The sequence below is a fragment of the Podarcis gaigeae genome (assembly GCF_964106915.1).
Source record: "Podarcis gaigeae genome assembly, chromosome: 8".
In the NCBI taxonomy this organism is placed as follows: Eukaryota; Metazoa; Chordata; class Lepidosauria; order Squamata; family Lacertidae; genus Podarcis; species Podarcis gaigeae.
This window is the reverse complement of record NC_139684.1, coordinates 57,745,899-57,772,058: the sequence shown is the minus strand read 5'-3', so window position 1 is coordinate 57,772,058 and position 26,160 is coordinate 57,745,899. Positions and strand designations below refer to the sequence as shown.

Here is a 26,160-nt window from a genome sequence, read left to right as displayed (position 1 = left end):
TGATGGAAGTTGGAGTCTAAAACATCTGGAGGGTGCCCTATTCCCCCACCCACTATATCACATATATTGGACATGTAACTTCCTCTTCCTTGCACTCTTAGGGGGCAAGTCAAGCTCCAAATTATGATGGGGAAAGAGGCACCTCTTCACCTGCCCCTCGTCCCTGAAGCTGGCCAACTGTAAAGGAAGACATAGGCAGGGCTGCACCAAAGGGAAGGGGGCCTGGTTTAGCTTGCTCCTTCATTGCTGACTACCTGGCCTCCAGAGCAGTGGTGTAGTGGTAGAATTTGGAGTGCATCATGGCAGCCCCAAAGAGCCATCCATGCCCAAGTCATCAATATATATTAAGCTTCAGCAAAAAATAAAATCAAAATCAAAATCCAGAAGCTGAAATGCAACTGTTAGCATTTAACCAGGAATGCAAATCACCTCGGCAAAAGGGAAAATGCCACAATTTCAACTGCTTGCATGAAGTCAAAAGAAAGAAGCATTTAGCCTCTTGCTTATTTTTTCTCATGTTCTTGACTTCCTCTATGTTTTCTGTCACAAACCTGAAAGCCTCATTAGTGCCTCATTTACTCACCAGAGTGAGGAGGCTCCATAAATTATCCTGGTGTTCTGGTAGATGCGGTTGCTGCTCTGAGAGAGTCCCAGAGGTGCACTCCCCTGTGTCCCCCAACCCACCCTACACCACTGCTCAAGAGATATACTTTCATTTCAGCTGTCCAGCTACCTTCACAATATGAATAAATGTCTCTGAGATTAATAAGTCCACCTACCTTGGCAAGTTTGGGGGCATCTTGGCATCTCTCTTCCCCACTGCCTTCAACCACACAGGTGGGTTCATCAGCATCCTTGCTTTCTCTGGTCATTTTTGAGGTTTCAGTGTCTTGCACAGGTGCTTTTCGCCTAGAAATATCCCTCTTGCTTTCTGGAAACTCTTGGTCTTGCAGCATCTGTGCCTCTGGCTCCATTTTCTTGTCTCCCATAGCACCAATGTGCCATATCTCTTCTGCTTCTGCATCCACAGGCACTCCTTTGGCAATGACACTTCCACAGTTTCTAGTTAGCTCCTGGACAGCATCCTCTTGTCTGAGCAAAGGCACAGAATGATAATGACTTATCTTGTCCTCTAGGATCTCTGTGTTTTGCACGGGTTCTGTCTTGAGTGCAGAAGGCCCTGAGGATTCTGTGCCATCTACCTTAGTAGTAACATTAGCTTTTTGGACCTTTGAGATAATTGGTTCTTTGGCCTTTTCTTGAGATACACTTTCTTCCAGATTATCTACCTCTACCAAGGAATCTTGGTAAATTCTAGTCTCTTGCTCTGTTAACTCTCTGGGTGAATCTGTCTTTGGGGTAACATTCACTTTCTGATCATCTGTGATGTTCGCTTTAATTCTGTCTTGCTTGTTCTCTTTTCCAAATGCCTGTGGATCTAGTCTTTCAACCTCCACTTGTTCTATTGTGGTCTGGCTGCTGGTCACCCTGTCAGATATATTATCCTGGAATGATTCTAGAACCCCAGAGGCCAACTCCTCCTTGATCCTTCTCATCAAAGTTTCCTTGGAATCTGGGGTAGGAGGGGATGGCCTTTCTTGAGAAGAGCCACACACCCTAAGTGGTTCTGCTGGGGCAGCAGACTGCTTTTTATTCTTTTTTGTTTTCTTCTTCTTGGTGCTTTTTAAGTCAAAACTTTCTGAAGTGAGAAGATCTGAGGGTTTTAATTGAGATCCAGGGCTTGGTAGTTCAGTCTTGATGTCCACACACAGCAGCTCATCAGAGGCCTGTTTCTTGGGCTCTACAACTGTAGGAAGTCCTTCAGAATTTATGAAATCATTTTCTTCCTCTGTCTGACCTACAGAACTGAGTTTCTTGGGTGCTGACACCTCCAGAGGTTCCAACTGTACGATACCCTGAGCTTTCTTCTGGAGGACAATGGCTGCAGCATCACTCTCTTCCTGAGTAAATCTCTTATCTTGTTCCTGGTCCCCATTAATTGTCTGGTTCATCATCACATTCATCCCAAACTTCTCCTCCTGAGACATAATTCCTTCCAATTTCTTTTCAATCACCTGATCATTTCCTCCTTGCTTTTCCAATTCGCCTTTCTGGAGTCCTTTCCCTCTCAACTTGCTTTTCCTCCTAATATTTTTTTTCTGGGCTTTAACTTTCAGGGCATCAGCTGGGTCTAACATATAGGCAAGCTCAGGTGCCAGCCTGCCTTCTGCTAAAAGCTGACTAGCCAAACTATCCAGTGCAGAAGGAAAAGGAAAGGAGGCTGGCACTGATTCAACCACTTCTTTTGCCATCTCTTGAATCCCTTTTGAAGAGTTGTTAGTGGCATCACCAGTTAGGCTGCTCTCCATAGCTGAAGGCACTGGAGTCTCTTTCTCATCATGATTCTCAGCAGCATATTCACAAAAGCCTAACACTTCAGACATGGAGGTCCCATTTTGCAGCAACAGCTGAGGCTGCTGATCTTCACGTTCTTCCAGGTTCTCACATTCAGATCTATTGTTGCTTATTGGAACACTTTCTTTAACTGTGCTGGCTAACTCCTCACTGACTAAGCCCCTCTCAACGGCCTCTTTTAACGTCACTCGTTCTCCACTCTTAGTACCAATAATTCCTCCAGCCAAGAGCTGATTAACAGCAATGGCTTTAGCTGTATCTTTATCCAGCACTTCTCGCTCCAAAGCAGATGCCAGTGTCAACCTTTGGCAAGTTGAAGTCTCCATGATGCCACCTGTGTCTGCTTGAGCCTGCAACAACCTCAATGCAAGCATGGGGTCTACCTTGCCAAGCTTAACTGCTTGTGGATATGAGAGTACATTCCCAGTCACTTCATCTTTGAGGTCTCGAAATGGAACAACTTCCAAGTATCTCTGCCCTGACTCAATGTCAATTTTGCTTTTCCTGACCAGTTCTGGATAGGAGACCAACCTACAGCTCTCTGGATCAATTATTGCATGCTTCATTTCAGAGGATGCAATGGCCTTTTCCATAACTGCTTTGGGCAAGAGTCCTTCCTTCACAGCTTTAGCCAATATAATCTTCTGGCCTGAAACAGGGTCGAATATGCTTCCAGTTGAGGCTTGTATTTCTTGAACATTGCTTTGAAAATCTGAGCTGACTAATCCCAGGGATACAGCTTGAGGCAAGGGCATAGGTTCCTTTGTTTCTGGATGAATGTACTGGTGCAAGCATATACTTTCTGCCTTTCTGAGATCTTCATAGAAGCCTTGGTCAATCAATCCATGTTCCACAGCATCCTCCACAGAAAGTCTCAAGCCTGTCTTGTGGTGAATAATCCCTCCATCAGCTATCTGCTTGGTCAGGAGTTGGAATGCTTTCTCCTTGGTGATAAAGCCCTTTTCCACAACCTGGGTGATTGTCAAAGGTTCTTTAGTTTTAGGATCTAAGATGCCTCCTATTTCAGCCTGCAAAGTGATTAGCTTCTCTTTGGTTGCATCTTCAGCACCTTTCCCCTTAGATGCTTTCTCTAGTTTCTTAAGATCTTCTTGGGTAGATTGCTGTATGAGGCCATGGTTAGAAGCCAATGTGACTGACATTTTCTTGCCACGCTTGAAGTCAACAATCCCACCGGTAACAACTTGCCCTTCCAGGATTCGTGCAGCGGTTTCTTTGTCCAACAGACCAACCTCAGATGCATCCTTGATGGAGAGAATGGTTTTTCGAAGTGGATCTATAACACCACTTATGGCTTGATCAGATGCTAGCACCTTCTGCATAAGTTTCTCATCCATCAGTCCTTCACCAATTACTTCTTCGGTGGTTAGTGATTCACAGGTCTCAGCATCAAAGAAGCCACTGAATATTTTCATCTTGTCCATCAGTTTGATGGCTGTATGGCTGGGTACAACTCCACAAGCAATGGACTCATCTAGGAGCATCTTCTTCCCTGTCTGTTCATGAATTATGCCACCATCCTGAAGCTGCATCAGCAATATTTTAAGGGTGTTGTCTTCTCCCAAGTCTGTCGACAGTTTTGGTGATGCAGAACTATCAGTTTGATGGAAATGATACATTTTTCCTTCCGTACTCAACTGTTCTTCCATAATATGGTCATCTGTAGATTTCCCTTCAGCTTGACTTTCAACTGATTCATTTCTCACTTTTCTAATACTTAGCCAGTTCACAGAGCCAGCACCTGCTGCATCTTCCGCTGCAAGAGTGACATTTTCAATAGCATTTTCCTTCAAATTTTGAGATTCCTCTAGTTTCTCCAAATCAACAGTGGATATAACGGTTTCTTTTTCAACAGGATATATTTCAACACCAGTCTCCCACTCTTTGAAAACCATCTCTTCTGCCTGCATTTTTGAAAATGTAACATTTTCCCACGAGACCTCCACATTTGTGGATTCCATTTCAAAGCTGGAGTCCTTGATGGATTTGGACTCTGGCAGTTCAATTTCATCCCTGCTCTGGTTTGTCGTCAGGTTTTGCTCTCTTCTGGACTCATCCATTTCACTTTTAAGGTCTCCCACAGGATCCACTTCCATCTCTGGCATCTTTACATTCACACACTCTATTTCTTTCACTGGAAGTTTTCCAATTTCTATTTCAAGTGTTTTGTTAGATGGACAAATTTCTGAGGGCATATATCCTTCAAGCTCTTCTTTGGACACAGATAAATTAAATTCAAATTTCTTCAAAGTGAATTCATTATGAGCTTTAGTAACCACAGTTATTGTCTTCCCATCCTCAAAATCATCCCATTGTTGGGGTTGGCTTTCACTAGTTTTTAAGGGATGGGCATTTGATCCACTATCTTGAGCTGCAACAAGCATTTCAGCAAGGTTATTTAACTCCCCATCTACAAGCAGCAATTTTTGGCCATTGCTGATGTTGACATAGCTGTGAGTCATCAAATGAAACAATGTCCTTTCTTCACAGCTTCTTAGTGGACATTTGCTATCTGAGGGGGGGATACTCCTTTCCTGCCTGCTTGGAGAATCTGCAAGGGGCATGTTTGGCATGACATCAGGAAGGTGGATTGATTTCAGTTTCTCGATGGCATCTTTGTCCAGAATCCCACGTTCAGCAGCCTTCTCCCAGGTCAGGATCTCTCTGGTTTGGGGTATGAAAAGTGCCTCAATGTGTTGCCGTTTGCTTAGAATCTTATGGGCTAGCTCAGAAGACAAGATGCCCTGCTCCAGGGCATCTGTAACAGGGAGAATCTCACCTGACTTGGGCTGCAGAAGACCCATAAATGACCAAAGGGATTCTAGAATCACTACAGCAATTCTTGATGCTACTAAGTCTTTCCTCACTGCTTCATCCAGCGAAAGCCTGTCTCCTGTAACTGTATCTATAATGCCACCTGTCTGCAGCTGTCGGACCAGAAGGGCACAAGCCAGATCTTGGTCAATCAGATTATGTCTTATGGCTTCATCCACAGTCAGCCGGTGGCCGCTTTTGGGGTCCACAATGCCACCAGCAAAGAGCTGTGCTTCCAGCAACCTCACAGTCACCTGCTTCTCTATTAGCCCTTCCTGAACTGCACGGAAGATGCTCACTTTTCGGCCTGAAGTTAAGCTCACCATCCCACCTGCCAGCTGTTTCACTGGGAGCAGCCTCAATCCTGTCTCCTGGTGAAGGATGCACTGCTCCATCAGGTTGCTCAAGCTAATTTTCTTGGCTGAATTGGGGTCAATCAAGTCCTTGCAAGACCTCAGACGGGAAACCAACTTCCCATGAAGGCGGGTGGTAATGCTTCCTCTTTGAAGAGCCTCTTCTAAGCTGATCCTGCCTTGGCTGGACGAGTCTATAAACCCACCAGTGAGAATCTGCACTTCTGCGATTTTCAGCCCAACGCTTTCACTGATGGTTCCATCTTCCATTGCAGCCACAAGTGGAAGAAACTGCTTCCCTTTGGCATCTGTGTTGTCTACCAGCTGGACGGCACTCTGCAGTTCCTCCAGTAGCTTGTAGATCCTGTCGTTTATGATGCCTCGTGCCAGGCCTTTTGCCAAAAGGAGCTTTTCACTGGTATTGGGAACCACAAGGCCAGTTGTGATCACCTGGGCTTCCAGCAGTATAAGGCCTGTTTCTTGGTCTAGGAGACCTTTTTGCATGGCCCCCCAAACAGAAAAGACTTCCATCATGCCAAGGTCCAGCACTCCTGCCACAGTCTCAATTCCCTAAAGAGAGGGAGGGGGGAGGGGAGAAAGAGGGGGAAAAGTTCAAGAACAGAGAAGCCACTATGAAGGTGTTTGTTAACTATAAAGCACCCCCAAGTCCAATGATGTCTCAGTCTTTTAAGGTACTAGAGAGCAGATTCCCCAATGGATAAGGATTTTTCTTGTAAGATTTTGGTTTCGGAAGTTGTTTGGAGCTCAATCTAGCCAGCCATAAGAGGCTACTCTGAGACATTTCGGACACCCATGAAGAGGAGCAAAACAGCCAAAGCAGCGAGATGGACCGAGTGGCCAGGATGTTCCACATAAAGATACAAAGACAGATGGGGAAAGAGAGAGAGTGCCATGCACTCACCACCCTTTGGCATTTATATATGCAGAAAGAGAGACAGGTTGCACAGAAGAGCCACAAGACAGGGTCACCAACAGGAAGCAAAGGGAAAGGGAGGAGGAGAAGTGGCACAAGCTTAGCCCCCTCCTCAAGCTTCCCATAAGCTTAGTACCCGCACAGGCATGAAAAGTGGCAGACCATGGAAGAAGAGGCAGCCATGCCATTGAGCTCTTTCCTCTGACCACTTAAATGGCAGCCTCTCACATTTCAGCACAACGTTCACCCTCACCATGGTGTTTCAGAAGGCTTCACAGCCCTGTCTCGTGACATGTCAAAATCCAGCCTAAAATAAGCAATTACTATGGGCAAGGGGTGTGTGTGTGTGCATTGGCGTAGCGTGGGGGGTGCAGGGGGGGCCAGCCGCACCAGGCGCAAGATCTGGGGGTTAGGGTTAGGGGGCGCAAATCCATGGGTTAGGGGGCGCAAATTACTTGCCTTGCCCCGGGTGCTGACAACCCACGCTACGCCACTGTGTATGTGTGAAAACACTGGAACCAACTTGAACAGGTATCAAGGTGCAACAAGGACCTCAGACACTGCTCACACCTACATCTAGCAGTGATTTCCCAACAACATCCCTGAGATTCCTTAGTCTTCTGTGTGGAGGCAGATCATGGAAGATAAACTGCCTGAAGGACCCAGCTTGTCTGCCATTAGTCATCTCTCCATCACAATTGCAGTTACAGGAAGGGCAAGCCAGGAGGCGCTTTCGGCTCATCCAGTGCAACTACTGTATTTTGCAGATGAGATGCTTTAGCTGGTAAACTAATGGTGAAAGGAGGCCAACACATCTCAATGTGTTTCTTCCAAACATAAGCTGGTTTGCATACGATTCTAAGCCATGATTTGATTCAGCCACAGTTTACTTAACAACCCACCAGTCAACTACAAGTTAACAGATGGTCAAACAAGGCACAATTTATTCCTCAAAAGTTTGGTTTGCTTTCCAACTCCTCTTGCCTTGTTGAACATCTGACTGAAACAAACCATGGCAAAGGAAGGATGCTGAGTTTGCCTGTAACACCAGGCCACAGTTATAACAAACCAAGGTTTGTAAGTGAACAATAAACCATGGATTGAAATCATGGATTGTTAGAAGAAAACAAATTAAGCTACTTGGCAGAGTTGGCACAAAATGCCAAGTTTAGCACTGTGTGCAAACTAGGTCACAGGCTTATCGCAGGAAGTTTTCAAAAGCTGAGCCTAACCCCACCCCCACCCCCACAGCTGATGGAGGGAAGCAGCATAACGATACTCCTTTGAGGAGATACCAAAGGGGGGGGGTGTCAGTTCTAAGGATGACAGAATATATGTAGTAGAGACCACAGATATTTATAGAAATGACTTGAAGTGACTTACCCAAGGACACTGCAGTTGAGCTTATGGCTATGCTGCAGTTTGAACTAAGAGCCTCCCAATATGCCCAGAACTCTATCCCCTAGAGCAGTGTTTCCCAACCTTGTGCCTCCAGATGTTTTTGGCCTACAACTCCCATCATCCCTGACCACTGGTCTTGCTAGCTAGGGATGATGGGAGTTGTAGGCCAAAAACATCTGGAGGCACAAGGTTGGGAAACACTGCCCTAGAGCACACAATGGGAATTTCATGGACTCTTAACCTGCACTTTTGCGCTAAATCGGAAATCTGGTGAAGGTAGTTTAGCTGGGGAAAGGGAGGGGAATGTAGCACTACGTAGACTTGGGGAATCGCCACACCTTGGCCATCTCCGGCCTGCACTGTACATAAACCCATATTTGGGGGAGTGGTACAGATGCCATATTGGCTGGGGACTGGACTTCACTATGTCCATGGAGGCCTGCTTCCCATCCAGGCCATGGGTGCAGCTTGCAGGCAAACAAGCCTGATAAGGCATCCAGACTTCCTAAGAAGAGGCTGTGCTCTTTCTGGCTCCAAATGATACACCTGGCAGAGCTAAGAGGTGGCCCTGACAAAGCTCCATTCCAGGGACCCACTGGAAAGGCCTACAAAGCCTTCTTGCACCACAATCAAGACTCCAAACATGCACATCCAGATATTAAAATCAGCAAGAGAAGAAAAGAGAGAGGAAAGAGGGGAAGGACAGGAGTCATAAAAGGCTTTTTACTTACCAGAGTTGTGGGGTTTGCCGTGAGCAGTGAAAGAAGACAGAGCCTTTATGGAGCAGCTCAGCCGTATGGCACACACAGTGTAAAAGCTGGGGGGTGTTAGCATCCGGCATGCGACTGTTTGTTTTGCACAAAAAAGTAGAAAGAACAATATCCCCCCAAAACACACACACCACTTTTTCTCATTTCCTGAGTGAGGCTTTTGGTGTGACCTCCAGATTGTTAGTTTTAAAAAACGACAACACAAAATTGGAAGCAAGGATGGCAGTTAATCTGAACAGTAATTCCACATGAACACAAACCAAACAGGGACACATCATGCTCAATGCAGAGAGTTCTGTCATTTTGGTTTTGGCGTGCAGTTTCCCATTGCTTTGAACCAGACATTTTCAACCAAGATCTAGAGATTCTTCCATGAGCAAAAAAGGTTGGCAAATGGCTCCCCAAAGGATTTCTACAATTGAGAGGCACTCAAACCGAAGTAAAAGGTAAATCCACACATAAGTGGAGACGTTTAAAAGCAGCTTTCACCCTCCTGGTACCCTCCAGATGTTTTGGGCTACAGCCCCATTCGCCCCAGCCAACACAATCACACGGGACTGGGGCTGACGGAAGTTCCAGTCCAAAGCATCTGGAGGGAGCCACATTGGTGACAGCAGGTCTACAGCTTCCTTGGGAAAATCCATTCCTCTCTGGTCACTCTGCTCCACTCTGGCCTTTCTTCTTTAGAAGACCCCTGCTAGTTCATATGCATCTCCTGCAGTGGGCAGCCAGAATCAAAGTGTGCTGGCTCCCAGTGAGTTACAAGAGGGAACAACGTGAGCAGATCAGTATGGCCTTTTCCATGGAACCTCCTAACCCCTGTACAGCTGGTGCTGCAGGAAGGCAGATGATATGATGGTCTTCAGATCAGGGGGCAACTGATACACATCTAAAACAACATTTTAATGCTTCAGTGACAGAAGTGGTTATATTTACTGAAAGGCTGCCATCCCATACAACCTTTAGCCCAAATACTAAAAAGGGCAACAGGGCTTTCTTCCTGCTTTAATAGGTTCGTTAGTGCTTCAAGACACAGGGAGGTAGCAAGCGTCAAAACATAACTCCACACAGATATACATATTGCATTGGACACATGAATACCACACTTACGTACATGTAATATACAGAGTATACCCAGGCAGGACTTCAGAAGAACAAACCAAGAAACACAGATGGGACAGATGTTCAAAGACATTTTTGCCAGAAGGCAGGGTGGCATAAAGTGGAGCTCAGAAGTGCATGGAAGAAATGTATGAAATATTTTCTGGCAGTGAAGTATCCTATTATTGGAATAACACAGCACTGTCATCCCATGAGGGTGGGGAGGTGAGGAGGGGGAGAAAGAGATTTGTTTTCCTCTTGTTTGCTTCAGATTAGAAGCATGCATTATACTTAGGTCAGGTTCTTGGTTCCCTTTGCTGGCTTTTCTGTTCTACTCCATGACCTCACTTGACTCCCTTAGCTTCTCCCCCCCCCCAACCATAACTGTTAGTAGCAGAGCTGGCCCAGCCATTAAAGAGCTACTGGGTCTTGGAACAGCCTCTGATCCTTTCTCTCTTTCTATCTCTCTTTTCTTTGCTACCTGCCTACTTACCTGCCCCTGACACCTGAACTCTTCACCTAAACTGGGTCTGCAAAACTCTAGGCTACTATAATTTATGCCTTTAAATTCATGCTGAAAACTTCTATTGCGGCAGTGCTGCAAAGCTTATAATGCAATTCATCATCATCACCATAGGTGAAAGGCATTCTTGGAAATCTCCAGTCCCAGATTACATGGGGAATGCACTCATTTTCAGAGTACTGCTGAAGAAACAAGATGGGGTGGCCAAAGTTTTATATTTTTTCCTAAGAGAATGCATCAGCTAGCAGCTTTCCTCTTCACCTTAGCATGGTTGCAAAGGAACCTGAGTATTCCATAGGCACAGGAGCCCTCCATGGGCAAGGAGTCTGGCAACCCTAGTCTGTCATCTGCCCAAATCAACAATTTTATGAAACTCTCTCTTGTCTCGTCCTTCAGAAACCAACTCAGCAAAGGAGGAACCTCTTCAGAATGCAGAAGATGGGAGAGAATGGGATGGAGCTGACTAATAAGGATTTTCAAAAGCCATCAGGGTTGTGGATGAAGGGACAAGTGCTGCCAAGAACAGATTCTCTCTCCCACCCCTGGGGAGGGAAAGAAAAAATGAATACCACAAACTGGGGAGGAACCTGGGATGGAGAGAGCAGGGATACCTTATGGGCGGTCTCCTGGGCCATGTGACTTTGGAGCTGCTGGAGCTGTTCTGTGGAGTCAGAGCACAGCTGGTCATAAGTCTTCTTGAGGACATCCAGCTGGGTCACAATGTGTTCCTTCTCCTGGGCAGAAAGCCTGCAGGTTGGCACATAAGAGACATCTCTTCATATAAGCACGGCAATTGTAAAACCCTAAAAGGATGCCTGCTGAGATTATGGGTTGCAATATAGCTTCAGGCCTGCAATATATTGAGTGGAGGAAGTGGCCAATTTAGCCCTATACTGCTTACTCCAACTGGCAGGCTCCAGGAATCCTGATGCAGAGGTCAGCCCTGGCACCTTATACATTCAAAGCATGTGCTGCCTTATTGAGGTGCAAACTAACACCTCTGTGGTCAAGGTAAAAAACACTCCATCAGCAGCGACAGCCTGGAAATTTCCTCCCTAGCTCCTGTGTTTCTACAGGACATCAATTTCAAATTTCCATCTTTGTTTTCTCAGGATGACAGCATAAAACACTCCGAGAAGTTAAGTGAATTTAAAAATAGGGAAAATGCAAGCTTAGACTCCACCCCCCCCCCTTTGCAACAACTAAATCTGCAATAAACCAAACAAATTAAATTCTTTCTGACTGACGTTCTCCCAACTCACTTGTGTCCATGCTTTGCAAGGAAGATCTGAGCAGTTTTGATAGCTTCCGAGACTTGCTCCTGCTTTGTAACCAATTCCTCATTTAGAACCTGATGAGAAGAAGGAGAGTACTATGTTCAGAAGGGCAAGAAGGGTGACACATCTCTAAGATCTAGTGACACATGTCCAAGCACTGGAAGAAGCTCAAGGGCCAGTGACTCAATGCAGCCTTCCCAGCAATGTTGGCTGGAACAGATAGGAGTTATAGTCCAAAACATCTGGAGGGCACCAGATCAACACAGACTGCACTAGTAAATCCAAATAAATCACTAGTTCCCAGTATCAAAATTAATCAGCTTTTGTCTAAAAAAAATATCAGAAGTTCAAAATAGGTCAGTTAATTTGGGGATTTAAGAAACCAGCCAATTAGTAAAAGGAATGAACCTCCATTTGGAGTAATATTTGAAGCAGATAATTCTTTCTGAAGAAAACAGCTTCAGAGAGAGAAGGGGGGGGGGGGAGAGACAAAAATCAGTGACTATTTCTAGAAGGAGACAGGTTTATTCAGGCAAAAACTCACACAACAGTTTGTTCCTTAAGGCCAGAAGAACAAAAATGAAAAAATAAATCCAACTTCAAGCAAAGCAGAAAATGAACTGAGCCCCCGAGGAAGTGGAGGAGCTCACATCCGGTGGAAACGAAGACGTTTTCTGCCTTCTTCAAGTGACTAGGAGTTAGCAACCCACCTGGTGATGTCCTACTGCCCACTAGAGAGATAAACCCAGCAGGATTGACCTAGGCTTAGTCTGGTATTGCTGACACACACTGGAAAAGGATCAAAGGAAGTGAGAGGCATCCCCTGCCCTTACGCACCTGCTGCTCCAAGATGGACTTCTCAATATCTCCAAGCTCTTTGCCCTTTGGTGGGACACTTTTGAACTGTGCACTCTGTTTGAAACCCATGACCCAGCCCAGGAGTTCCTTCACTTTGTCCACATGCTCTTGCTTCTCCTCCTCCACAACTTTCTGCAAGAAGAAGAGAGAGAGGGATGGAATATGGCCACATAAATGTATGCAACAAAATCAAATACTTCTTATAGGCGTAACATGCTAAAAAAATGTGCTGGCTCTATGTCAGCAAGCCTTTGCTAGATATTAGCTAAGCTGTTATGCCACGGAATGCTCACAAACATTCTCACTTGCTTGGGATAGATGTATCAAGAACAAAACACTGACACAGTGTAGATTCTGTGGGTGAAGTGAAAGTTAACCTGGTTGGAGGTTACATCAATGTAAGAATATGGTGTTGGTGGGGAGGCAGATGGATATGTGTGAACACAGGAGTTTGGGGGAGGGGGATTAAGTGGGAAAATCTCTGGACAGGGGACTGAAAAGCAAGGGCCTAAAGTATACATAGATAGAAGTGGCGGGTCCTTGAGGAAAAAACTAAATGGCAACTATATTGGGTTAAGGAAGGGCAAGGGAGAAAGATGGTTAGAAAAGAACAACTCCTCACATACGGTTTAGGGAAAGGAATGACTGCAAGTATTAGCAAGAAGCTGATGGTTTTGTGACTCTATGCCAACCAAAGAGCCCTTCTAATTGTTGCAGCCCTGACTGCCTTCAAAGGAAAGGGGCTAAAACTCCCAAGATCACATGCGACAAAACCCACTGCCTAACCCCAGTGGGCCACAATGAATTCACGATGCAGACACCACAGAGCAGCCACTTACTTCTTCCTCTTCCAGGCGCCGGAGAGCATCACTGATGTACTTCACGTGCTGTGTGGTCAATGTGACCAGAGCTGTGTAGCGTGTGCGCAGGTCCATGAACTGGAAGGGTGGGGTGGAGAGAGAACACAAGAGAAAAACAACACCACAAAGAACATGGTTGTTAAAGCCAATGAATGAGAGAGCATCCAACTTCCCACTTTGCTCCGAACATGCAGCCTTTCTCCTTCTGGAGAACAGGGAAATGCCCCCACTCACTGCACAATCTGATGGACATTTCTACAGAGCCAGCGAAGTGCAGCAATCTTGGAGATAGAGCATGTGTGCATCTTAAAATAACAGTTAAATACGGAACGGGAGAAGGAAGAAATGCTGAAGACAGCCTCTCTGCTTTTTCAAGGAAGAAAGGCCGCTTTGAGAGCCATCCCAGGGTGGTTTCTAGCTGGAAGAAGAACTCTGCCATCTTGCACATGGATGTGAAATCTGGATGCTTCTCTCCTGTATATCGCTTTCCCCAAAATGTTAGGGTGAGGAAGACAGCCATATCCTGAAATAGCCCAGTTCTGCCAGCAGGACCAAGGCACCCTCTCTCTTTCTCTGGCTGTGTGGAAGACTGCTGAAGCTAAGGAATTCTAGCCTTGTAAAGTGGTCCTGTGCAAGGCTACCAGGGAACAATTTGCTCTGAGGTCTGCGGGAAAAGGCCAGGTTTTTAAGGTTCCTGCACTGCAGGGGGTTGGACTAGATGACCCTCAGCATCCCTTCCAACGCTACAGTTCTATGATTCTAAGAAGCAGAGCCCCAATCTGTTTCATCAAGGTGGAAGCAAAGAACAAAAAACCTCACTTGGGGCCACCCCCAACACAAATTCAGTGCATAAACTCAAAGAGGCGACTTGCTCAGCACCCCAGGCTTCCATATGGAGCAACACCCAGTTGAGATTTCTCTTGCTGGCTCTTTTTCTTTGGATGCTTCCAGACAGGGGCTTAATTTGCAAACAGGTGGTTGGCAACAGGGTTTTTTTAAATAAAAAATCCAGATCAAAAGGGGGGGGGCAAAGGGGGATACAGGCTAGCATTTTGATGCTGACAATGTCTTGGGGATGCTGCAAAAACACTGTGCATGCATGAGAAGCACCAATCTGATAACCAAACACCCATCTGGAAGCACCCTTGGACTCATCCAAAAGATCCACACACAGCGAACTGCATGGTGCTCTTTATTTACCTTGCAGGTGGCAGAGCTGGGTCGATCCCTGTAGGGATTTGAACCCGTGGTTCCAAGAAGTCTACGTATGCCAGACCCTGATGCTTAGAGCTTAGAGCCTCTGTGGCTGACAGAAAAGACAGTGAGGGTGGAAACTTTTACACACGGGTTCAGGAGGAGAGGCAGGAGTGCCACATGTCCATCTACTCAGGAAACTGAGCAAGCCCTCGCCTCCCCTGCCCCACTCCACTTTCAGCCTAGAGAACACACTAGCCAGCAGCGGCCAGGCCCCTCACCTCCTGCGTGACAGCATCAGAGGAGGAAAGCATGCGCCGGCGCTTCACGGGGGACTTCTGCTGAGATTCCACAAACGCACGGTATGTCATCAGCTGCAGCTCATAGTCCTGACAATGCAAAAATGGAAACATGGGGGTTTCAGTTCCCAAACCCCACATTTAGTACTGCCACATAAAGGAGAAAATGAAAAACAGAATCCCAAAGCAAATTGAGCAGGCGTGTATAGGAGAGATTCCTTGGGATGAAGGGCATTCTTGAAAAAGAAGTAATAAATAAACCAAAGATGCCACACAATGCCCTTGTTCACATGTAACGCAAAGCCACACCATGGCTTAGCATGAATGAGGAAACATGAGGCCTCCCACAGAGATCGCAGTGGCTTTGAGACTTCATGTTTGTTTTGCTGCTGTGCTATGCTGAGCTAAGATGTGATTTGGCTTAATGTGTCATCTGAAACCAGGCTACTGGATTTAGCTCTCCGGACAAACCACAAGTTGTAAACCATAAGATAAACATTAGTTAAAGTTCTAGGTTTGTCTGCAGAGAGCTAAACCACAAGCCCAGGTTCAGACAACATGCTAAGCCAAACCATGGCTTAGCAAAATACAGCACAGCAGCAAAACAACTACAGAGGGACACAGGACCTTTGTTCTCCCCCCTACCCAGGAGTCCACCTGCTAAATTATGATTCGGCTTAGCATTACATGTGAACTAGGCCAATGTGTTCTCTCTGTATACCTATTATTATTATTATTATTATTATTATTATTATTATTATTATTATTATTATTACCTTTTCCATTTTTCTGTTCACACATCTTGTTTCCCCCACATACAATATTTCTGTACAGACTTCCCAACCTAGCATTCCATGGCATTCATAATAAACCTAAATTTGCTGCATCTCCATTTATTTATCCACCCTACTTTTATCTCTTCTAGACCATTGTTGTAGTTGACTGCTGTTCATATGCCGTATTGGCCCAAATATAGGCCGCACCCACAAATAAGCCGCACCTTTTAAATGGTGGGAGGGGGGAGAAAAAAAGACAATACCCGAATATAAGCTGCTCCTTTAAAATTGGGTTACAGGCTAAAAATTGCTGCGGTTGGTAGAATTGTAACTCCATGCCAATTTAAGCCTTTGATCTTGCAAGTTACCATACAATCGCTAAAATCGCAAATCACTATTCAATTGCTACAATTCCACAGGCACTCACACCCATAAACGGCAAATGAACAGTCTCAAACTCACAAATCAGCAATAAAATATTTTTTTGTTCCGTTTCACCGTATGTCTGTTTCAGCAGCAATATAAAACCCAATTTTTGTAAGGTCACGAATTTAAGCTGCACTTTAACTTTTCACAGTCGGAATCTGGCAGGGAAAGTGCGGCTTATATTCAGGCCAATACGGTAATTACCACTACAGTCGTACCTTAGAAGTTGAATGGAATACATTCCAGAAGTCTGTTTGAGTTCCAAAATGTTCATAAACCAAAGCTCCTGTACCCAATCAGAAGCCACAGAAGCCCTGTCAGACGTCTGGGTTCCAAAAATAGTTCGCAAACTGGAACACTCACTTCTAGGTTTGTGGCGTTCGGGAGCCAAAATGTTCGAGAACTAAGCTGTTCGAAAACCAAGGTACGACTATACTTGCAAACTGATTTTAGCATCATTTTTTTTAATACTCCCCAAAGCTTTCCATTCGCCCTTTGTCTGTTTATGTCCAGATTACTTATTTTGGCTGTCATATTTGCAAGTTCTGCAAATTATGTCAATTTTTAACCACTTAAGTTGTACAATAAAAAATAAAGAAAAGAAAAAGAAAATGATGGTTTTGAAAAGGTTTTTGATCAGATCCTCCCAGAACTCATGGGATAACTTTAAAGAACCCACATATCTCTTGTGGTTTGGTCATTTGCATTTCAGATAACCATCTAAATCCGCCTTTGCCAATCTGGTGCTCTCCAGATACAATTCCCATCAGACTCAGTCAAAACAGCAATCGTTTTACCTTGACAGCAGCTGAGTATTGCTGAGATAGTTTCTGACACTGGTCCAGTTTGGCTTGATTTGCCTCTATTTCAGCAAACAGTGCCTTAAATGCAAGAGAAAAGCAATGTTAAAATCATGGTGACAAACTGGAAGGTTTATCTGCCCTCTAAGAAGGTTTGTTCTCTCTGTGTTCTCTTTCCTACAGATTCACATCACACCGCCCACACACTTCACTTAATTACTGAGTTAATTATTCCAACAAGAACATCCCTACAGTTATCAGTCAGTCACTCAGCTAGGGACACCCCCGCCTTCCTAATTTATGGTTCTTTTCCTTCAAAAAGCCATAAGAGACAACCAGTTGGATCAGGTCAAAGATCCATCTAGTCCAGCATAGTCTTTCCCAGATGCATCTGGGAAGCCAGCAAGCAGGACCCAAATGCAACAGCTGTCTTCCCACACAGATTCCCAGAAACTGGTATTCAGAGGGATAGCTCAGTTAGTAGAGCATGAGACTCTTAATCCCAGGGTTGTGGGTTCATGTCCCCCTCTTGGGCGAAAGATTCCTGCATCCCAGGGGGTTGTACTAGATGATACTTGTAGTCCCTTCCAATTCTATGATTCTATTACTAGCAGTCACTAATAAACTATTTATTAACTGCTTTGTTCTCCACGAATCCTAAAGCTTATGAATTTTAACTATGGCTTTGCATTACGCACAAACCCAGCGCCCTTCCTTAAGCATGGTTTGTTTGGTCGCTACAAAGACATGAGGCAAGAGCAGCTGGAAAGCAAAACAAACTCTGGAGAAACAAGCCATGATTTGTTTGATCATCGGTAGAATAACTTGTAGTTAACCTGTGATTTGTTAAGCAGACCATGGCTTAAGCAACAGTGGCTTTGTCCGGGCCTTACCATTTGCTGGCTGAGTTGCTCTGAAAGGACCCTGCTATCTTCCGCTTGTCCAGGTTTCATCAGTTCCTGCTGCGTTGTGGTCTCCTCAATCCACTGGATTAGTGCCCCATGACAGTTCCGGTAATCACTCAGTACTTCCTCAATACTCTCTAGCTCTGATTGGCTGTCAAGAGATGAAGAGGAGGAAGAGAAAATGTGAGTGAGATAAAACTATGAGCCTGAAGTTGTATGAACAATATTGCTTTGATGTAAGAACAGTTTTGCTGTGTATGGCATTTTCTAAAGTAAAAAAGAGAAGAAAAGAGGATAGATCCTGCCCTGTAGAGGCTCGCAATTTGGGATGGTTTACTAAAGACCTGGAATGGTAGAATCCTGCAAGATTTGGCACTTACAACTTTTAGACAAGCACTAAAGCAACCTATAATTCCAGTGGCAAATCCATGTTGGGTAACTAATCTTTACCAAGAGCCATATTTTGATCTGGTGACAGCAGCAACACTGGGATCTACCCTCACTCCTTGCAAGACTCTTTAACCCCTTCCTGCCTTGCAGAAACGGCAACAAAAGCTTCAGCAGAACCCTTCTCTGTTCTCCTGTGCAAGAACTGGCTCATGTCCTTCTCAAAAGCAGTTAGATACGAGGTACGGGTAGGCATTATTTTCTCTCTTTTGTTTTAATATTCCTTTATTTTAAATCATTTATTACCCAAGGAATCCCAGAGCAGGGTACAGAAAACAAAAAGGGAGTAGCTGGCAGTTGCAGTCTGAAACATTTGGAGGGCAACAAATAGAAAAGTGTGGATTAGCCTATCAGTGAGAAAGCAGTTGCCCAGAGGTGGTTCTTCTCACCGAGTCTCGATCTGTAGGCTGACCCTCTGCCAGCGATCCCAGAGTTGGCTCCCTTTCTCCTGGTAGCGCTCCAGGTCCGGACTGCGCTCCTGCTTCAGACGGTACAGCTGGTCTGTCACAACTTTAGCTCTTGCCAAGTCATCTTCCAACATAGCAAAGACATTGCCCTTATCGTTCACTTCACTGATCCATTGCTGCAGCATGAAAAATGGAGAAAGAGAGAGAGAAGCGCTGACTGAGAATGACTGAAATAAAGAATAGGCAGGCTGCAAGAACCCATCCTCTAGCTCAGCCTTAACCAACCTGGTGACCCCCAGATGTGTTTGGACTGCAACTCCCATCAGCCCCAGCCAGCACTGCTATGTTGGCTGGGGCTGTGTGGAACTGTTCTGCAAAATGTCTGAAGGGCACTAGGTTCGCAGTGCTGTGAATATTTATTTATTAAGGTTTTATACTACTCTTTGTTCAATGAACTCGGGGCATATTATTATATAGCTAAAATGATAAATACATAATCATTTCAATCAACACACGTTAAAAAGAAGTAAAAATACCACATCTGTCTAGAGAGTGATTACAAAGCCAAGCATATAAAAATAATAGGACATTGACTCAGTTCACACACAATGCTAAGCCAAAACAGGCAAGCTTGTGGGCCTCTGGACAGGTGATTGTGATCACTCTTCTCCTCCTTCAATCCTGCCACCACCATGTTGCCATAAGCTAAGCCACAGTTGGGCTTAGCATTACACCCAAACCTGAGCTCATGGTTTATGTCACTCTGGACAACCAAAATCCATAATCAAGTGTTGTTCTACGACTTACCACTTGTGGGATAAACCACAAACCTGGGTTCAGACGTTATGCTAAGCCGAACCATGGTGAAACTCACATCAGTCCGGCAGCAGCAGCAGGACCAGAAGAAGAGCCAAGCAGCTGCATTCTCCCTGGAAACTTGCACCTTTGTGCTAAACCATGGCTTCACTTAGCAGTACCTGGTCACTGAATTCACATAACTGCCAATCCAAGTCTTTCCCTTCAGGCCTTAAATTTAACTGCAGCTTATTGTTACAGGGATGGGACATCTGTGGCCCTCCAGATGTTGGTGGACTGCAACTCCTCTTGATTCCTGACTGCCGACCATGCTGGCTAGGGTTAATGGGAGCTAGAGTCCAACAACATATGGAGGACCACAGGGTAGACGCCTCTGGAATAAAATAATGTTTAAATACCTAACTTCATTTACTGATCTTAAAAGGTATTTGATTAAAAAAACAAAACTATTTGGCTCAAGGAGGGTATGTACATTTCTTCAATACACAATGGCTTCTTGTCCACCCACAGAATGGCTGGGAGATCCAAAGTACATCTGTTGAAGCAGGCAGACGCTAGAGGGCAGGAGATGCAAGATGCTGTGTTCATCAGCTTGGCACAAGCCAGACTCATTGCCAAGAGCTATCAGCATCAGCCTGAGGAGCAACATGGCCTGAAAGGCACAGCTGTTTTGTTTGCTGTTCACCATCAGGCAGCAATAAGCTTCATCAGGACAGTAAGAATTTGCAGCCACACGAGACAGGCATCTCCCCACCCAGAGGACCCAGCTGGTGGAGGGAAAAGCTTACCTGTAATGTGGCTCGGTGAGACTGAATGGCACTTAGGTCCGCAGGCACAGCCTCCTCCTGGCTCAGTTTAACCTCATACCCTTTGACCAAAGACTCAGCTCCTTGGGTATTACGAATGATAACGTCCACAGTCTTTAACCTATCAGATAAAAAAAGGGAAACTTCACTTCCTGAAACTACGATAAGCTTTTATTTGGTGGCACATCAGCATGCTTGTATCTGGCCAAGTGGGTGGATGTCATCGCAACCTAAGGGGCTCCCAAAATGACTGCCACTCCTGGCCTCCCTCCTTCACTGCAAGTACATACAAAATTAAGATCTGCATCACTTGAACTCAACATAGATCTCAGAATTCTAGTGTTGCTGGACTCTTCCAGTCAGAAGCAACTGAAGCAACTGGCTTTGAGAAAATGGAATCCAGTGGTCATTTCCTCTGGGAATTCTCCAAAAATTACTGGATTCTAGGGGACTGAATAAGTCCCACCGAATGCATTCCAGGGGATTGCATAAACCACTCTTCATGTACTAGGATACTAACAGCCAAAAGGTCTCTACATTTTACAGAGTAACCACAGCAGAGCACACACTCTGTATGTAAAAGCTTTCAGGTTCAGAGTCAGTACTGAGCTAGAAGGACCAATGGTCTGTGTGTATGTTCCTATCATACAGCAACAACTGGTTCCCTCTCTTGACTTGATAACAAGACAGCTATAAGAACTCACTTGTCCAGATAGATAGTTGAGAGCCCGTAAACATGGTCCATCTTTTCCACCAGCAGGTTAAGCTCAGAACGAAGGTGTGGGGTGCTGGTTCCCGTTGGAGACTTGTGCAGGAAAATAGTGCATCTCTCAGAAAGTTGCTCCATGTCGTCCTTCAAGTGATTCAAATCTTCCTTCAATCTCTGCAGAGACCAACAGGTGTTAGTGAGCAAGAGCAGAGATGCTGACCTTTCATGCTACACATCTGCCTTCACAGTAACGGTCAGCAGGGGCAAGAACTAAGCTGGGGGATGTAACAAGTCAAAGAAGGGACTTTTCAGTCATACTCTCCAAAATCTGGAATATTCCCCAAAGACTATAAAACACCAACCTCCTGCTCGGCAAGCCGGAAAGTGTTTTCCTGCAGGGCGTCCCCATCCGTTCTTGTGCTGCTTGGTGTCCGGATGGTGCCCACCAGACGCTGTTCACACTCCTCCAGGTGAAGCCGAATATTCTTCAGCTCAGAGAGGTATGTCCGAGAAGCAGTCTCATCTTTGTCCTCTGTACAACAAAAGCAAAATAACTGAAATCTTCCTCCAGCTGTTTCATGTGCTCTGATGTGGGTCAAATACTATTGCTGTTTGGAAGCTCAATAGAAGCTCCATGTTTTGCATGCAGAAGGCCACAGATCCAGCCCCAGTCCCTTGCATCTTCCATTAGAAAGGACCTCAGAAGATAGCAGGGTTCGGAAATAAAGGCCTTCATCTGCAAGAGACCCTGGAGGAATCACTGCTGGTTACAGTGGACAGTGCAATGTCATGAACCAAACCTTAGAATCTGCTTTGGAGGACTGTATTCAAGGGGAACACCTTGCACATTTGACATCCCTGATTTTCAGGGTTATGAAATGTGTAGGGAGCCTCCCCACGTACAGAAGGTGCCCTCCACTTTGCAAGGGGCACAGCTAGCCTGCTCATCCCTATAGCGCCCCTCAAGTGTTTATTTTACTGTCAAGTAAAACACCTGAAGATGGCTACATCTAGGTGCAGCTGGCAAGTTAATGTGCAAGAAGCTCCTGCAGCCAATTAAAAGCTGCGGATGCCAATTAAAAGCTGCGGATACCTTTGGGCGGGAAGCGATGCTGGTGCGGCTTCTGGGCACCACCCCTTCTCGCCCCTTCCTTCCTGCTTAAGCGGCCGAGTGGGAGGAAGCGGCTGAGCGGGAAGGAAGTAGCAGCGGTGCAGAGGCTGCCTCCGCTGCCCAGGTCAGCGGCAACTGGGTGCTGCCCCTTCCTTCCCGCTGAGATGGCTGAGCAGGAGGAAGCGGCTGAGGAGGAAGGAAGCGGCAGCAGCGCATGGCAGAGGACTCCAACGCTGCCGACGACAAGGCTGAGGCGAGAGGGGCATCGACGGGGGGGGGGGCTTTGGGAGGAGATGAGTCCGGCCCCCCACAAGGTCTGAGGGACAGTGGACCAGCCCCCTCCAGAAAAAGTTTGCTGACCCCTGGGCTAGAAGGCCAAAATAAATAGTTAAAACCAAAACCAAACCATAACCTCACCTCCCACAAACACCTTTAAAAGGCCATAGAATATTTAATCATCTAGGCCAGGCTTCACCAAGCCCAGAGCTGATGGAAGGAAGGAGGCACCAGGCTGGCAAAGCTAATCTAGGCTCAGACAGCTTACCATTTTCCATGGACTGCAAAAGCTGCTGGAAGTGCTCCTTGCATGAGTCCACATCCTCCTCTAGGCGCAGCCGATCTGTTACAGAGAAGAGCTCCGAATCCCGACTATCCTCCAAGAAATCATCGTAGTGCACCTGCAGGCTCCTCATGGTTTGGTGACATTCCCCTGGAGCCAGGGCCCTGAGCTGTGAGTTGCACACACACAAACACAAAGGGGACATGTTCACATTGAGGGAGGGCTAAGTGAAGATGAACAACGCTTGGAGCCACAGGCCAGTACAAGCAAAGGTGACGAAAATGGTAGGCATTGTTTTTTCTCTCATTGCTAGCTCCAGTCAAGCAAGTTTTGCAGGTGTTTGTTGCTTCAAGCTGGGAAATTCACAGAATCATAACATTTTAGAATTCTAGAGTTGGAAGGGACACCGAGGGTCATCTAGTCCAAACTCTTGAAATGCAGAAATCTCAACACATGCCCCCCACATCCAATTAGAAACCATACTGGACTCTATTTAACTTTGCAAAGGTGCTAGCAATGTTATTGCCCCCTCAGAAGGACATGTGTGCCTGTTGGCTAGTAACTGTAATAACACTGGAGACAAAGCAACACACAAAAGACCAGCTCTCAGTAGGAGGCAACATATGTATGAAACAAATCTAAGACACCTTCCTTGCTTTTGATTCACATGGATAAAGAGTCTTGTGGCATCTTATCACCAACAGACTTGTTATGCCATCACTTTTTGTGGGCCAATACCTACTTTGGCAGATAACACAAAGTTTATATGGTGAAATGGGGCTTAGCCCACAAGAGTTTATGCCACAATAAAGTTGGTTGGTCTTTACTAACCCAAAGTTGTTATTGTTTTTGAAGCAACAAATTGGCAGAGCTACCTCCTCTGCAATGTATTTGTTTGAGCTGGCTTTGGCTTTCAGTGGCCAAGGGAAGAAAAGGGGTGATATTTGTGTAATGGGGCTATTATATGATGAAGAAGAAGTGGTTAGTTATCATTCTATAATCTTCTAAATTCAGGAATTTAAGCAGGATGTTCTTTTTGGTTATGCTGTGAAGTGGCACTATATTGGTGGCATATGAAAACAACTTCTTATTTTATTGGGCTGGTTTTACTAAAGGAAGTCTTTGGTTGCCAAGGGGTCTCGGCCTCACCCCACTGTACATGTAATTCTTCAGTCTTGTATTATTATCCAACCTTACCTTCCCATTTCCTCCCACCACCTTCTAACTTCCTGTCCAGCTCCACCCAATCAGGAGGCCACTTTTACGGTTGGCATGCTTTAGCTGTGCACACTCTTATTTCACTGGCAAGCATCACTCTGGGGCTTGCAGTATTACCTTCTCCATATTCCAGCTTTGCACCAGGGCAATGTCTTTTCTCAAGTAGTTCCAGGAAACAAGGCTCTTCATATTTACATGGAGCTGGTGCCACAAGGCCATCACCTTCTGGTACAGCTGTTCCACCCTACAATTGGAAAGCAGTTCAAAATTGGGTGTCTGCAGCACCGTGTGGATATCAACCTTCTGAATTATGGTATATTATGCTGTATCTACTCAGGAAGGCCAGGGGGAGCAAGTCTCCGTCCCAGCATGGGTCAGGCAAAGACAGTATTGGAAATGTTGTTCTGACATGGTTCAAAGCAGCTCCTCATATCCCAAGCATATTCAAAAGGTAAATGCAACCTCTCACAAAAGGCAAGAATTGAGCAACCACTCCCCATTTCCTACATAACACGTTTAGAAGCCAGCTGACAAACTTCAGACCCAGAGGCCACATGTAGCCCTCCAAGCTGGCTTTCAGGATCCCCCCCCCCCAGGACACACCCTCCTCATCTACACCCCTCGAGTATTTTTGCCTGGCTGAAATAAGTCATTGAACCTGGATGATACTTCTTGCTTGGCTGGCTGGAGGATAGAGAGGGTTGTCTGGGCATGCAAAGCAATTTGCCTACTGTAAAAAGACAACTTTCACATTTGTTGCTTTGCTCACTTTTGCCTCCTGCCTCACCCAGGACGGGCATGTGGCCCCTGGAATGTTGCCCAGATTAAATGTAGCCCTCAGGCTAAAAAAGGTTCCAACTTGCCCCGACCCCTAGGCTAAAGAGCCACGGCAAAATCATAGGCACCAACTTCAAAATGTTTGATTGCCTGGGAAGTTTTCTGGCTCTGGGAGAAAGAGACAGATGCTGTACCCATCTGGCCCACAATGAGAACTAGAATCTTCAAGGGGCAAAAGGTATGATCTTAGGTTTCTGTATGCTTTGCCCCAGTAGCTAGATTTTGTTCCACATGTAGAGCTCTGTTGAAAACTATTCCTTTCCACAAAAGTTTATGTTACACATGCCAGCAGACCCAACCCCCCAGCAAATTGCTGCAAACATTTTGTTTTCTTTTACATGCACACACCTACAGAACCCCCAGGTCAATAGGAACCCCGGCACTGCTCAAGGAAAGAAAGATCCCTTTACCTGCTGGCCACATCAATGGCCTCTTTGTTAGGAGGGGGCACCAAGAAGCAAACAGATGGGACCATGGCCTCGTTTCCGGTAGGGCTGATCACTTTCCACTTGGTTCGCTGGGAATTGTCTTCTAGCACACACTCGTCATTCTTACAGATGGTGATCTGCGTGGTCAACAAAAGGAACCCTGGTCCAGTAGATGGTCAAACTGTCACCCCTTGTCCTCCCCACACTGCTTCTCCCACAAAGTGATCCTAGGCATCATGTAGTCCAGGGGTGGCCAATGTGGTGCCCTCCAGATGTTGTGGGCTGTAACTTCCATAATCCCTGGCCATTGGCCATGCCTGCAGAGCTTGATGGGAGTTGTAGTCCAAAACATATGGAGGGCATCATATTGGCTACCCCAACATACAGTAAGCCCACATCTTACACAAGGGTTCAGTTTCCGGGTTCCAAATGCATAAAACTAGGAACCCCCTGAATCAGGTCTCCTGCAAGGTGGAGGGCTGTTTCCCCAGCTTTGGATTGGTGGCACATGGGCTTTGGGATGCTTCCAGAGCCTTTATGCCACTTTCCCAAAGCCGGGTAAGCCTGCAAACACAGTTTTGCACAGGTGGGAGGGAATATAAATAAATGGAGAGTGGGTTTCCTCTATGATTCCTCCCTCCCTCCCTCTATCTATCTATCTATCTATCTACCCCACCCCCACCCATGCAAAGACTTGCAATTGGACTTACTATACTCCAACCTCATTCTGCAGCTAAAACACTCTCAGCAGAAGCGTCTCCAACTATTTTTCACCATCTCAGAGGAAGGAGATGCCAAAGACCCCCTAGTTAGTTTCTTACAGGATGAAATAGGGCACTTGAAATAAATTTTTGCCCAACTGAAGTTAAGTGTTCTTGACTTGAGTCTTCTTACCAATGCTAAATCAAAATCTAAGTGACCCCACCTCTTCCCCACAACCCTGGCATCCATGCTCGAAGAACTGACTCTCACCCTGACTTCCATGCATAAACAGCAATATTACCGGGCCTTTGTACAACATTTTTTAATGTTGAAAGCATTCCATGCGTACATCACATTCAGATGCCAACGTTAAGAAACTCATATTTTATTCATGGT

The 26,160-nt window shown here is 45.7% G+C and overlaps 1 protein-coding gene across 20 annotated transcripts in view; it reads right to left on the bottom strand.

The window, feature by feature from the left end:
- The window catches only part of MACF1 (microtubule actin crosslinking factor 1), a 292,549-nt gene that overhangs the window by 114,160 nt on the left and 152,229 nt on the right, over positions 1–26,160 (bottom strand). For 17 of the 20 annotated variants that reach the window (XM_083751563.1, XM_083751572.1, XM_083751574.1 and 14 more), the window contains 15 exons: positions 25,045–25,199; positions 23,915–24,041; positions 22,565–22,748; positions 21,272–21,441; positions 20,905–21,083; positions 20,183–20,321; positions 18,561–18,754; positions 17,713–17,875; positions 16,817–16,900; positions 14,800–14,907; positions 13,304–13,402; positions 12,444–12,596; positions 11,592–11,680; positions 10,941–11,076; positions 780–6,170 (listed from right to left, as the gene is read on the bottom strand). In XM_083751563.1, coding sequence (XP_083607689.1) covers positions 780–6,170; positions 10,941–11,076; positions 11,592–11,680; positions 12,444–12,596; positions 13,304–13,402; positions 14,800–14,907; positions 16,817–16,900; positions 17,713–17,875; positions 18,561–18,754; positions 20,183–20,321; positions 20,905–21,083; positions 21,272–21,441; positions 22,565–22,748; positions 23,915–24,041; positions 25,045–25,199 — 7,371 coding nt within the window. Of the gene's footprint in view, positions 1–779; positions 6,171–10,940; positions 11,077–11,591; positions 11,681–12,443; positions 12,597–13,303; positions 13,403–14,524; positions 14,626–14,799; positions 14,908–16,816; positions 16,901–17,712; positions 17,876–18,560; positions 18,755–20,182; positions 20,322–20,904; positions 21,084–21,271; positions 21,442–22,564; positions 22,749–23,914; positions 24,042–25,044; positions 25,200–26,160 lie in introns of those variants that run through there. The other 3 variants (XM_083751571.1, XM_083751570.1, XM_083751569.1) reach the window with 2 other exon arrangements.